Source organism: Anopheles nili, chromosome 3, assembly GCF_943737925.1.
Source record: "Anopheles nili chromosome 3, idAnoNiliSN_F5_01, whole genome shotgun sequence".
NCBI classification, from domain to species: Eukaryota; Metazoa; Arthropoda; class Insecta; order Diptera; family Culicidae; genus Anopheles; species Anopheles nili.
The window spans coordinates 67629230-67643294 of NC_071292.1; the positions used below are offsets into that span (position 1 = coordinate 67629230).

At 44.0% G+C, this 14065-nt stretch overlaps 6 protein-coding genes and 1 pseudogene across 6 annotated transcripts; 3 read left to right on the forward strand and 4 right to left on the reverse strand.

Moving 5' to 3' along the window:
* The first annotated feature begins 2618 nt into the window (after nucleotides 1–2618).
* On the forward strand, nucleotides 2619–3442 carry LOC128726546 (transmembrane protein 267). Its single transcript, XM_053820360.1, has 2 exons — nucleotides 2619–2903; nucleotides 2969–3442. Exons 1-2 carry the CDS (start codon nucleotides 2619–2621, stop codon nucleotides 3296–3298), a joined length of 615 nt encoding a protein of 204 aa, XP_053676335.1. The 3' UTR covers nucleotides 3299–3442.
* Nucleotides 3443–3643: 201 nt separating this feature from the next.
* On the forward strand, nucleotides 3644–4831 carry LOC128726547 (transmembrane protein 50B). Its single transcript, XM_053820361.1, has 3 exons — nucleotides 3644–3888; nucleotides 3965–4096; nucleotides 4188–4831. The coding sequence occupies exons 1-3, from the start codon at nucleotides 3799–3801 to the stop codon at nucleotides 4446–4448; spliced, it is 483 nt and encodes a 160-aa protein (XP_053676336.1). The 5' UTR covers nucleotides 3644–3798; the 3' UTR covers nucleotides 4449–4831.
* Nucleotides 4806–7522, reverse strand: LOC128726544 (chitooligosaccharidolytic beta-N-acetylglucosaminidase). Its single transcript, XM_053820359.1, has 3 exons — nucleotides 7503–7522; nucleotides 7171–7278; nucleotides 4806–6783 (listed from the first exon to the last, which is right to left on the reverse strand). The coding sequence occupies exons 2-3, from the start codon at nucleotides 7242–7244 to the stop codon at nucleotides 5034–5036; spliced, it is 1824 nt and encodes a 607-aa protein (XP_053676334.1). The 5' UTR covers nucleotides 7245–7278; nucleotides 7503–7522; the 3' UTR covers nucleotides 4806–5033.
* A 780-nt stretch (nucleotides 7523–8302) lies between these two features.
* On the forward strand, nucleotides 8303–9490 carry LOC128725430 (general transcription factor IIE subunit 2). Its single transcript, XM_053819171.1, has 4 exons — nucleotides 8303–8364; nucleotides 8448–8546; nucleotides 8617–8779; nucleotides 8848–9490. The coding sequence occupies exons 1-4, from the start codon at nucleotides 8303–8305 to the stop codon at nucleotides 9409–9411; spliced, it is 888 nt and encodes a 295-aa protein (XP_053675146.1). The 3' UTR covers nucleotides 9412–9490.
* Nucleotides 9491–9736: 246 nt separating this feature from the next.
* Nucleotides 9737–11001, reverse strand: LOC128725668 (clavesin-2-like). The gene is made up of 2 exons (XM_053819429.1): nucleotides 10234–11001; nucleotides 9737–10162 (listed from the first exon to the last, which is right to left on the reverse strand). Exons 1-2 carry the CDS (start codon nucleotides 10948–10950, stop codon nucleotides 9905–9907), a joined length of 975 nt encoding a protein of 324 aa, XP_053675404.1. The 5' UTR covers nucleotides 10951–11001; the 3' UTR covers nucleotides 9737–9904.
* Nucleotides 11002–11417: 416 nt separating this feature from the next.
* LOC128724875 (retinaldehyde-binding protein 1-like) lies at nucleotides 11418–12469 on the reverse strand. The gene is made up of 2 exons (XM_053818596.1): nucleotides 11744–12469; nucleotides 11418–11672 (listed from the first exon to the last, which is right to left on the reverse strand). Exons 1-2 carry the CDS (start codon nucleotides 12467–12469, stop codon nucleotides 11418–11420), a joined length of 981 nt encoding a protein of 326 aa, XP_053674571.1.
* Nucleotides 12470–12670: 201 nt separating this feature from the next.
* Nucleotides 12671–13893, reverse strand: LOC128726324 (retinaldehyde-binding protein 1-like; annotated as a pseudogene).
* Between the last annotated feature and the right edge of the window lie 172 nt (nucleotides 13894–14065).

Sequence of the window (14065 nt, forward strand, 5' to 3'; positions counted from 1 at the left end):
GTGACACGACTCGTGACTTGGTGGCGTTGTTACCGACGTATTTATTTATTTTTTTTTGCTGTCGTCGCTTATCGTGCCAATAAATAAATAAGTAGAGATATTTAGCTCTTCCCATCCCCTTCACGCCCTCTACTTCACGTGCAACCCAGCACGGCAGGGAAAATGGCCGAGACGAGCAAAGGAACAACGATTGAGAGGATCATCGGCTTCGCTCTTAGGATGCGTTGCCTGGCAACAGTTGCGATACGCCATGGCGGAAAACAAAAGTGGCGCCTTGAGCGGGAAAGTCAAACGGATTGGACCGTGGTATCGAGCAGAAGTGAAACTGGCGCATCGCTCGCGCTGCCAAAGGTCAGGGCGACGGTTTTAGCGACATTTAAGGGATGCTGCTTGCAGTCGCCACGGAAAAAGGTACGGTTGAACTCGGTGGCGATTTCCTTGCATTAGCTGCCAACGATTACAGCTGATCTTCGATGGTTATATTTGATCGATCATTTTCCCTTTTCACTGGCGAGGAATGAGATGTAATAGCTAATTGCCATTTGATTAAATAATTACTCTCACTTGTCGAGGATGTGCGACATTTATTAATTGCACAGGCTAATAACAAATCTTACTTAACTAAACCAAATACCATATTTAACATACTGAAAGATGAAATCTGCAGTGATGTAGACATAATATATTTTTCATTGTTTAATGAAGCTTTAATGATGGTTTGAGCAATCTCGAATTAATTTAAAAATTGACTTATCGTTATTGTTATTGCACAAGATGTAACAACTAACATTCGTACAGCAACCATTCAACCAGATCGTACAAATCTAGCATCCAAAAGCGGGGTTTCCATCTTTTTCGCATTTTTCCCTGCACTATGTCATCACCGTTACGGTAGCCGAAGCTGAAACTAATTTCCTCCGGCCAGATTCGTTCGCTAATACGACACACATGGTGTTCATAAATAATTAATCACACTGCCCCCGGCGAATCTCGCACGCCGCTTTGGTAAGTGTTTTCTGGTTGTGGGGTATTTTTCTGCTCCTGCTCCAACCGTCCCTGCTCTCGCCCAGGTACTCTCACATTCCGCAAGTTCCCATTTATCCACCAAATGGTTCATCTAACATTTCAACAGGCCGTAAATGAAATGACTCCCTGTGCTCCACCCTTACCATCGAGGAGGAAGCTGACCGAAAGATTATTAAGTCGCAAAATGCCGTACTTTATGGAGAGCTAAGCCATCCTGTGGTGCAAGGACGAGCGGGAAGCCAAGGGATGATCGGACGCGCCACATCCCTTCTCGCTTGGTAGACCACATGAACCGCTACTCGGACGTCCACCTCCAAGGACAGTACCCTTGTCCGGTGAAGGAAAGTGTCATCGTAAACAAATACGTTTCCGAATCGGCACGATGGCCGGCAGCAAGGTCGCGGGTCCATGGCCGCTGAACCTCGGGAGCGAGAGCGAAGGGTGACTGCATTGGATCGGTTGCGAGATTGATTCTTAATTACTCGCTCCAAGGAAAACCTGCACGAAAGACGCGTGGTCCGTCGAAAGACGCGCAGGAAAAGTCCGACGGGTCATCAGTGGAAAACTGCCGTCGATCATTGATGAAGCTGCCGATCGTCTGTTCGACCCGGATCCGTACACCAAAAGATACGTTTATTTGGAGTGGATTCGTCCGTGGCCCTTCAGAGTCTCTACGTTGATTGTGGAATGGGTGGCGATGCACAGGGAAGAAGGTTTATTGCCTGCCTGGCGGTCCGCTTGGCCATCGGAGCTATTTTTAGTACGTCATCAGGCTGAGACACGATTGCAGCGTGTTTATTTTTGGTGGCCGTTCAAATGCGGCATGCGAAGCGAAGTAAAAGCATTCGTTAACAACTACGGGCCGGAAAAGGGAGTCGTCGGCTTATTCAACTGAATCAGCAATGTTCGAACATCGCAGATCATGCAAATTACTGCAAGAGTTCAGTCTTTTTAAGCCTTAAAAAATACTGAATCAAGACGTGGTTCGCGTCGTGGAAACCCGTATGATGTGAGCTAAGAGAATCTGATTATATCTCGTTCATTCGATCTTAATAGCGATCATTGGCCACCTTAGTTTTAGCATGTCATACTTTATTGAGGATGTATTATACTCCTTTGAGACCAAAGGAACAGGTAAAACTGTAATAGTTTTTTTTTGGATCATCAACAGGATATGTTCCCTGATTGCTTCCAGCAAATAGGCTAGAGAAATGGCTGAAGATTTCGAATTGAAGTTAAAACGTGATTTCTTTCGTCGTGAAATATGAATTCAAAAATATGTATTGCTTTCGTATATGAGTACCTTTAGCTGAGATAGCAGTTGTTTAATGGTAAAAAGTTCTTTATCAAGAAATATATATTTACAATTTATGAAAAATATTTCGCTTTTTAGATTTTTTGTTATTAGTGAAGCAAACACTTTTGAACGGTTTTTACTATGTTTCAAGTTAATTTAAATTCTTTTGGAAAACTTTTGCCCGTTTACATTCCCATCGTGCAGAAACGTAAACAAACTGATCGGCGTACTTCGGATGCATAAGCTCAAATAACAAAAATTAGTGCAGTTTTTTCACTATAAAGCATTGTTTCAGATGAATTTGAATTTTGCGTTACTACTTAAGCATGTGATATTATGTTTGGCGTGCATTGGTGGAGATAAACTGGGAGAATTTGTGCAGAAACCAGCTCTTTTACGAGCATGCATTGACAACGCTACTCATGCCTTAATCGGGTGTATTGTTTCAGTGATCGTTTTAAACAGTGGAAAAATTCACGTTACTAAACAAGATTATTGGATGTTTCTCTTTGAAGCAACGATCGTGTCATCATGCATTGATTTGGATCATTTCATCGAGGCAAGATCATTCAGTTTAAAGGTATTTTGACCGAGTTGGAAGTTTATCATGTGCCTAGTATGATTGCTTATTTGGTTTCATTTTAGGATGCCACACATCTCGATCACCGACCATTTCTCCACAACTCAGCTTTATGCTTGTTCATTCTAGGGCTATTATTTGCCATAATTCGATTTGACGGAAGCGTTAAATTGCGTCTTTTCATTGCTATGGCTTTTGTAGCATTCAGCACACATCATATCCGGGATGCAACGAGAAGAGGAATATGGATTAAAACTCCGATTTTCAATAAGAGCAGCCCTGCGCTACCCTACGTAGCGTATATTGCATTTGTGAATTTCGTTCCACATGCTATCATTTATCTGCTACAAGTAGCTACTCCTGCGTCGAAGACGAAATTTGTTGAACTAGTATAAATTGTAAAAACCTACTAATTTTGTAATTGTTATTGACTCTAATATTCACGCGGCATTGTCGCATTAGTGTAATAATAGCATATAAAACAGAGATGCTTTCATTTACTCACTGCACCAAGGAGGAGAGGAGATGTTTCTCCGCGGGAAGCGTTTCCGGTTTCTCTTGCTGCATGCAAGGACCGCTAAGCGGTTATAAGGGCGCCGGTTAAATAAGTACGCTTGCAATAAACGTTGTTTGATTTGTTTACACTTTCAATGCAAGGATGCTGTTTGACGGCTGTTGCATTGACAAACTAAAGAGAAGGAACTTTTGACAGCGACTGTCAGTGTCCAGTGTAGCAAAACTTATCAATAAACCAAAAATCATCGAGTCAAGGCTCTGAAAAAACATCACAAATCGGAGAAAAACACATTTGCTTGATTCCATCCGAATTCGGTTTCTGCTAAAACAACGTATAATTAAGTTAAACATCCAGATTACCAGAAGTGAACTCAGCACAATGTCACTAATGGATAGAATTCGACAAAGCTATTGGTTGGAAAACATGCCACAAAGAACCATCGTAGCTACTATAATAGCGTCGCTACTGGTGAGTATTTTTGTATGAAGTAGTGCACTAATTGCATTAACTGACCAATTTCCGGTTTGCTTCCAATCGTTCATAGTTTTTCACAGGATGGTGGGTGATCATCGACACAGCTTCTGTTTACGAACACTCGTTCAACTTTTCGTACTACATATGTGGTATTCTAGCGACGATTAGCTTCTTCATGGTGAACGCAATATCTAACGAGATGGTATGTAACATTGTTATCTGAATCATTGTATGTGCTATAATGTTGTTTTTGGGTAATATTTGCTTTGTCGTTTCTCTGTAAATTCTTGTAGCTGCACAGTAGCAATGCATGGACCGGTGGTGTACTGGGGGCGAGTGGCATAAAGGTGTTTCTTTTTGCTGGATTCGTGCTGGGATTTACCTCCATCATTGCCGCCATCTGGATTATGATTGCAGAATTCGCTGTTAACGAGTCACGAACCGACAAGTATCCCGGCTACGCATTACTCATTCACAATATATTCATTTTCTTTTCCACGCTGATCTACAAATTCGGTCCTCAGAATGAAAATGAATATTTGGCTAGCTACTAAATGGCCTTCCATCTTAAAACCCATCAGCTCGAGCATATGAATCATTGTTCCATCAGCGTACATTATAATTTAACCTTTTAATCTGCTTATCGTTTCGTATATTAAACACAAACGAGAGAGCGCTGTCCAACGGTCGCTGTCACTCATATTTAGCGTATTCCACGGCGAAGTTGCGGTGTTTTGATTATTTTTAACCATTTTTTGTTCTTAATAAGTATACACTCCAAATGTTTAGTGACAAAGTGACGGAATAATCGATTGAACTTCTTAAATGGCTCAGTGCCCAAATTCCCGAGATTTCCAAAATAAATCTATAATGTAAAAACAAACAGTCCCAAGAAAAGAAAAATTAATGGATCAAGTGTAACCAATAAACAAGTATCATTTATTTATATACTCAAACATTTGTTGGTGCTTCTCTAAACTGTGGCATGGAATCAACTAGTTAACGGCGTTAAAGGCTATGGAAGAAGCTAGTCGTGTAGAATATATAAGGACGTGTGTTGAAACTATTGAAATTCATCGAGACAATGCTCATTTTTGTTCCCTTTGATCAAGTCCACTAGACGAGAGGACTAGGCTTTTTCACGAACGACCTCCGTCGCCCCCGATTGGACAGTTGGCTTCATTCTGTAGGCACCATTTCGGTTGAATGCTGTTCGCTGCGATTCCTTCCTCAACCAGGCGTTCACGGTGCATGAGCATACGTGCTTCAGCCATTTGCCAACCAGCCCGCGGATTGGTCCACAACCTTTCGGCGTGTGCGCTCAATCTCGGCCAAAGACGATTATCCAACGTGTAGCTGTCGGACTGTTCCGTCCATAGGGCTGCCTCACCCCCGAGGATCTGCTGCGCATACGGCCCACCGATCGCCATCAGATCGTTGTTGTACACCTTCTGCCAGCCGATGTATGGAGCGCACCAGTTGCTGCCATCCGTTACCCACCCGGAAAAGCCGCAGTCCAGGTAAAGTGCGTCGTAATTCGACATGATCAATCGGTATCCTTTCTCCAGCAGGTTACTCACTTTGCTATCGTTACCAGTGGTCCACACTTGAATGATGTAGCGATCTTTGTCGAGGTACTGCTCCAGATAGGGCGATTCCGTGAGCTTACTTGTCCACATGACGATGGGACGTTTTTCTCCAGCGGGCAATGTTTGGTCCAGCCGACGAAGCGCTTCCGTCTGGAAGTAGTTCCACAGCTTCATGAAGTCCTGCTCAGTTAAACCCCATTCTTGGTCATTCATCCACTTCTGAATGCTACCCGTGGCGTTCCAGCATCGAATGGACACCTCGTCCCCACCCATATGGAACACATCAGATCGATCGAACATAGCGTTCATCTCTCGGTAAACATCATCCAAGATATCGTATACCTCACTCTTCGTGGGATCAAGCTGACCGCATGGCGGCTCGACACAATAATTTTCCCAAGGTTGGTAGTTGAAGCACGCCGTCACTCCGAGCTTTTCCCAGCCTTCGCCCACGTGTGCTGGTGCGTCAAGTTCGGGAATAATGCGAATACCACGCTCCAGCGCGTACTGTACCAGCTCGCGCACATCTTCGAGCGTATACACGTTGCGTCGATTATACGCACCATACGTGTGTAGCGTTGGGCGCGATTTAATCTCCAACGGGAAGCTCTGTGAATCCGTAATATGCCAGTGGAACACGTTCAGCTTTACCATGGCCATGCCGTCAATCGTACGACGGAGCGATACGACGTCAATGAAGTTTCGGGAAGTATCCAGAGCCAGCCCACGGTGGGGATAAGCCGGTGCATCGCTAAGGTTCATTTCAACAACCATCTGCAGTTCGTTGCGGATTTCATCGAGCCAGATCAACTGTGATAACGTTTCTAACCCGTGTCGTGCGCCGAAAAACGTTTTACCAGTGATTGTCGCCAGAAGCTCTCCGTCCGTACCACTTGCAATGACTAGCTTGTAGCTTTCGTCAGTTGCGTAGTTTAAGGTGACCGAATCATTCTCGACGTTGATCTTGATGCGCAAAGCTCTACCGCCGCTCTTCAGCTTCGCACCCTGTGCTCTGGTTTTCAGTTGCTTTCGGAACCGTTCCTTGTTCGCTTCCCACAGCGGAACAAGAGCGTGGAAGTTTTCATTCCATTCGAACCATATCTGATCCGGATCGATGTGTGCAATATCATTTTTCATGCTGACATCCCCAGAAGGCAATGGCCAGACGAGGCCGACTGCGGGGCCACAAAATAGCCGGCATGCTGGTAAGCTAATGGCTTTCTCCTTTGGGTAAGACGCACTGGATATCGCCGTTTTAACACAGCGATCGTTGACACATTGATAGCCCCACACGGCGTCGCTGCAATAAGAAATGAAAATATACCATAAATTCAAACAAGGTTCGTTATTTACCGCCTACGAGATGGTACCCTTGCAAGGAGTGTTCTTTTTTCGACAATGTCAAGCATACGGACACAATCACGGCTACTCCTACCAGCAGAGTGCCAGTTAAAAAGCATTTTCGTGTATAACTCATATCTTGAACCTCAGGATCGATATTGCGACTGAATTCGATAGATGGCACTCCAATAATAGAACATTTCTGCACGATGTTTGTTCAACCGATAAGAACTTAGACTGCCGTAGGGATACACTGGCGAGCAATGTCAAGCACTCGTGTTTAATCCTTTTAGCTGCATTACAAAACAACGACATAGCGCGGGCATATTTATTACGAGGTACTTACTCTTCCGAATAGGCTGCCGTGGTAAAACACAACAGCCCAATAAAAGCAGTCGCTACGAAACGCCCACAACTCATCGTGTCCGCGATATTGGAACTCTCCTTATGGTATCTGAAAGCAAAGTCGCCAGATAAAGCGAGGTGTGTTACAATGCTGAGAGCAATTAAAAGTGAAATGATTTGCAAACTAATTTTATGCGTAGCCTTGAACAAACACACTACTCTATGAAAGGGTGGGGAATAATAGCGCAGACTTTCACTTCCGCTGGGGGATAGTTGAACCGTCTAACGGACCTTATACTCTACCGATTCCAAATCTATCCTTTTCATACGTACCGTTTGCTGCCGGTTCTGGATGATGGTGACCGAATACCGACAAAGTTCATCGGAGCACTGATTTTTATTGGGAACGTCTTCTTTTTATTGGCTGTATCATTCCTTTGCGCCTGACAATGACCGGTACGTGATCTTTGGGCGTTTTGATTGCCTCACCAACGCACTCAAAACCGGTTCCGTCGAACGAGTTTCGGGCAATGTCCTGAATATTATTTCAGCTTTCGCATCACTTGCGGGCGTAGATGCTTGTGCTTCAGTTTGTTAGTCATTTGAAGGAATCTAAAGGACAAAAACAAAACATGGGCGAAATGAAGAACGCAACCGTCACGCAATGCAGAGATTTAGAGGGCACGACATTAAACAAACATCAAATAAATGAGAGGGTGTTGTTGAGGAAGGTTAGGGAAGTGATCGAGAGAGAATGAAAGAGAGCGCGTTAGAGAGCGAATGGATAAGATATGCTTTTGCAACTACAGGTCTGTTTTTATCAATCACAACTAGTTTTGGACATCATACTGTCATCTTTAAAATTCATTCTGGAATATAAAGTGTAATATTCAGTGCTTTTATTGAAAATTGTAATGTTTTTAAGTAAATATTATTTGTTTACAACACAGAAATCTGACAGCGATAATCTGCTGTCATTTTTGACAATAGCAACCCTTGGTTCTTTGTTTACAATTGCAAATAGTTTGTACGTAGCTCCCTGAGAGTAAACACTAACTTTAAGGAGTAAAAGATTCATATTTCGTACTGCAATCCTTTGCTTTTTTAGCTGAAAGTGCAGAAAATCCTTAATCATGGATCCTGCTCTATTACGCGAGCGCGAAGCCTTCAAGCGGCGGGCGATGGCCACGCCAACGTAAGTTCCAGAATTTCTTTGCCACAGTGGCGTTTTTGTCGAATGATCTATCTTTTCTATCTTTTCAACTATCTCCTTTTTAGCGTTGAAAAGAAGGCAAAAACAGAAAGCTCTTTTGCGTCAACCAAGGATATAAAAAAGCCTAGGCCTGCCAGTGCCGCCCCAAAAATCGATGCAACAAAGTATGTCCAGATAGAAGATAGAGTTCGAGGCAATGGCAATGATTTTTCATGATTAATGAACTAATTTTAGCTACAAGACTATGTCTGGAAGTTCCCAGTATCGCTTTGGTGTACTAGCAAAGATCGTGAAACACATGCGTACTCGTCATCAAGAAGGTGACGACCATCCGTTGACTCTAGACGATATACTTGATGAAACTAACCAACTAGATATAGGATCATCAGTAAAAGCGGTATTTTAGAGTATGCTTTACTAGCTTGCATGATTGAATAACAATAGGTTGTTTTTTCCCTATGACAGTGGCTGCAAGGAGAGGCACTACGCAACAATCCAAAAATCGAGCTCACTCCGGACGGTCGGTATCTGTTTAAATCGGTATTTAAAATCAAAGACGGCAAAAGCCTCATGCGTTTGTTAAAACAGCACGACCTAAAGGGGCTGGGTGGTGTATTGCTAGATGACGTCCAAGAGTCGTTACCTCACTGTGATAAAGTACTGAAGAATCGAGCATCAGAAATTATCTTCATTACACGGCCGAACGATAAGAAGAAAATTCTCTTTTACAATGATCGTACGGCCAACTTTCAAGTCGATGATGACTTTCAGAAGCTATGGCGGGCGGTAACCGTTGATGCAATGGATGACGCAAAGATTGACGAGTACCTGGAAAAGCAGGGCATTCGATCGATGCAGGATCACGGCCCCAAGAAGCCACTTATTCCAAAGCGCAAGAAGTTGGCGAACAAGAAACGACAGTTCAAGAAACCCCGCGACAACGAGCACTTGGCGGACGTGCTGGAAACCTACGAGGACAACACGCTTACGCAGTCAAATGCTGTGCAGGAAATCAAGCAAAACAATTGATAGACCCATGCCGTTTGATTGTAATATTCAGTCACATGAAGATTTAATTTTTAACAATCCTATTGCATAGCGGAATGTAATCCAGAATCGAATTAAATACTATTAAAATGCTTTGTAATAATTCAAGCCTCTCTTTATACTGTTTAATGTGTTCAATATTGCAATACTTATTTTATAGACAATTAAATGTTAATGTTATCCCTAAATCGCCCGTATTCTATAATCAAAAGATCAAGATTGATTTGAGCCATTTACGCATGAACATGACGCTTATTTTGAAGGTTAACAACAAATCATTTCTAACTAGTGCAAGGTTAACTGCTTTACGTTGTCATCCTTGCTAATGCTATGTTCAATCGGAAATGTGCCATACTCCTCAGTTGGTAAAAAATGTTTTTTATTGGGGTTAACTGTTTTTTACGGAATCCCTTCAACAAGTGTTAGAAGCTTTGCATTGTGCTAAAAACCTAGGAACGCATTTGATACCATCGATTCAATCGACATCCAACTTGCGAAAGCTGCCAACCATTGCCGCTTCGGCGGGCGGTAAATTACTTTGAGTTTTTAGCACCTCGCACCGCTTTTCGTCCACTCGCATATCGTCCAACGCCAGTATAATGTTCCTGTGATGATCCAACATATCTCTTAATTGCTGCTTTAGATCCTTCACATCCTGCTTGCCGCCATACTCCTTGGGCATCATGGGTTTCAGGTTGGTTTTAGAAAGAAATTCTTCCACAGAATGGTAGCACTGGTAAGAAACATGAGAAAAGAGGATATCGTTATTTCGTCAGGGTAATACTACCAAACTCTATCACTTACCATCAACCGACTACGTAGCTTCTCACTTGCACAGCTCATAATCCACTGGCCAACGGTTGCTCCGAACAGTGGCAAATTAATAACGTGCACCTCTTTAACCCGAATCGGGAAAGCTTTCGTCACACAATCGATAATGTTCCTGATGTCCGTTAGCGTCCATTGAATAAACACCTGCATCGATACGTTGGAGTCGTCCAGGATGCACACGAGGCCTGCGATTTGGGTCAGCTCGTCCTGGAACAAACACTCGAACACCATCGAAAAGAACCGAGCTTGGTCGATCACGCTGAACCGTACGTAGTCCAGGTTGGCGTACCGAATCAAAAATACCATTCGGCCCTTCTCATCGCGTCCCAGCGGCACTACAAACTCGCTGTCGATCATGACCTGCACCCAAGGTTCCGCAGTATCCAGCCGTTGGTACCACGTCGGGATACGCTGACGCGCCATTAGATATCGCTCGATGGTCTCGCACGTGGCATTGTGTGAAAATTTACGCACCCGCAGGAACCGCAGCATAAAGTTTGTGTCTGTACGGCAGGCCAAGATGGCTGGATTTTTGGCGATCCATTCACGCAACTGTTGAAGCGCCTGCTCGACGATCGTTCGATCCTCGCGAAGTTCGTCCCGGGCGATCTGTCGGTGAAGCTCCGAGTCCACGAGCTGATAAGAGTCGTACTTTTCCGGGCACTTGTCCACCGTCGGTACCGCCGCCATTATGCGTCAGATGCGTGAGCTTTCAACAGCGAATAAATCGATGAAATTGCAAGTTACAACCTACCGCAGTCAGCGTCGCATCGAAACTGATTTCAAATGGTTGGAGGAAAGTGTGTGTTACGCCTTTATAATTTTCAAGGTCTCGCTTATAGTCGTTGTTCTATAAAACTCCGTTGCTGACCTTCGCGAATACATGCGTCAGTAGCGAATACACGCACGATGCACATCATACGTATGGCGAATCGATATAATGTGCATGTGTTGAACTTGATCTTGCCAGTTTGCAGCTGCAGCTTCTCTATGATCATTCACGATCGCTGTTGAACGATTTATATAATAAGAAATGCAAATTCATTCGCGACCTGGCAGATATCAACATAATGGAAGTATAAAATTTAAAACTTTCTCACACGTTTTTATTCAACTGCACTTCGTGCGAACAAATCATCGATCAAGATCATAATTCTTTAATGAATGTTCAACTGCTTAAACATGGGACCAGCTGCAATCTCGCTTGGAGAGGCTCCCTCTATGTTCCACAGACACGCATAATGCTCCACATCGATCTCCATTCGATCGAGCCCCAGCACAATCTCACGATGAGACTCCACCCGTTTCCACAACGTCCGTTTCAACTCTTCCATATCTGCCTTGCCGCCATATTCGATCGGTTTCAGCTGGGGTGGGATGTGTTTTTCCAGTTCCGCAACCGTCGAGTAACACTGCATAAATACAAGAGCGAATGTACAATACGTGGCACATGTTGCAAGCTGTAACTCTCAGGAAAGCTTACGTAGACTTTTTCGCGCATTTTCGGGTTAGCGAACGCCATAAACGTATCGATAGTGGGAACGCCGTACTTAGGCAACGCGGCCGAATGGATCGAGGTGTACCGCAGCGGATAGACGAAGCTGTACGTCTCCATCATGATCCTCAGATCGGTTGTGCTCCATTTCTCGAAGTTCTGCACGGTACTGCCAGTAAAGTCGAGCAGCTCCTGACAGCCACCGATCTGGAACTCTTCGCACTCAAGCATCGTTTCCATTAGCATGACCATGAATCGACCATCTTGGAAGGGGGCATGTTTTTCGCCGTCAAAATGTTTAAACTGCGAAAGTCCCACCAGCTGTCCTGCGTCGTCCCAACCGAGTAGGGTGAAGGGTGCATTGTGAAATATTTCCTTCATGATCGGTTCGTTGCAGTCCAGATTTTTAAACCAGCTCGGGTACAGCTCACGAACGGCCAGATATCGCTCCAGGGCTTCGCACGCCATTGGGACCGAGAATTGTCGAAATCGTAAAAATCGGAGCAGAAACTTTGCGTCCGTGCGACATTTGCGGATGTGCGGGTTTTCCACGATCCATTGGCGCATTTCCGCGAGGGCTTTCTCGCGAACGCTGTCATCTTCTCGGAGTTCCTCCTTTGCTAAATCGCGGTACAGCTCCGGTAGCGTGAACTTGTACTCGTCGTAGTCCTTTGGGCACTTATCCACTGAATAAGGAGCGAGAAATGATTCCATTTTCCCGAGATGGTAGAAGAGCCTTCGTATGGTGTACAAATGAAACTGAACGCTTGCATCGCCAATCTTCTTCGAGGCAAGCTTCGGAATAATTCGGTGAGCAACAATCAGTGTTTGTAAAATATCTGACCTTTCAACCAAGCCGTGATTATTTATTCAGCAATAACACCTTATCTTTACGAAATTGAACTCCATTTTTGATGCAATGCATGCTTCGTGCTGTAGATATCAGGTTTAATTTCACAATAAGGAAAGCTGTAGAACTTTTTCAATTTTTAATTATATTAGCAACAAGTAGTCGAAGTCTATAATTTTTCAACAAAATGTATATTGAATTTAGTTGCTCATATGCATTTTTTGCACTACATACAATATTTTAATGTTTTAAAATCGCCTCAGCAATAGCGTGTTCTGATGATGGCTCTTCGAATTCCCACTTGGATCCATAGTACGCCACGTCGATCTCCATTTGATCATATGCAAGGACAATCGATCGCTGGTCTTCGATGCGTTTACGAAAATCTCGATTTAATGTATTCAAATCGGCCACTCCACCGTACAACGACGGTTTTAATGATGGTTCAAAATGCTTCTCAAATTCAGCGGTCGTCTTGTAGCACTATAATCGATGTGAAATTATCCGTTTATCAATTGATGCTTAGGTGTATGCGCAACTCAATCACTAGCCCAACACTTACCGTGACTTTTTCTCGCAGTTTCGGGTTGGCGAACGTTAGAAACGTGTTGATAGTGGAAACAGCGAATTTGGGTAGTGCTGCTGCATGCGTTTCCCCGTATCGCAGTGGAAACGAAACCATTGTAGATATCCATTATGATCCTCATCTCACTCGTGCTCCAACTCTCGAAGTGGGCCATTGTGCAGTTTCCATAATCAACGAATAGTTTGTAACCACCGATCTGAAACTCTTCGGACTCGAGTACCGTCTCCAAAATGAGAATCATGTACCGGCACATGTGCAAAGGGGTGTGCTTAGATGGGTCTCCTTCGCCAAACCGAAGAAGATACAGTCCCCGGCCGCTGCGATCCTGGCCAAGATTAGACACAACTTGGCGTTCTATTAATTCTTTCATGATCGGCTCATTGCAGTCGAGGTTTTCAAACAAACTGGGGTAGAGGGCGCGAATGGTTAAATAACGTTCCAGTGCCTCACATGCCATCGGTACGGAGAATTCACGAAATCGTAAGAAACGAAGCAGGAACTTGGCGTCCATGCGGCACTTGCGGATGTGTGATTCTCCACGATCCATTGGCGCATCTCAGCGAGGGCATTTTCACGCACTACGTCATCCTCCCGGAGCTCTTCCTTGGCCAAATCGCGGTACAGTTCTGGTAGCGTGAATTTGTACTTGTCACAAGCTTCCAGGCTCTTGTCGACCGAATAAGGCTTGGGATTCGATGCCATTCTTACCAAATGGAGTATGTAACGTGGAGCAGTGTATAAATGGTACTGCCGGTTTGAGTGCCAAACTGCTAGACGTTGGGCTTTCAGATGGAATAAAAAACATGAATAACATTCATGACCTTACCGATTTGCAGTTCGCTTGATAGATGGTCTCATAAACAACATTTCATTG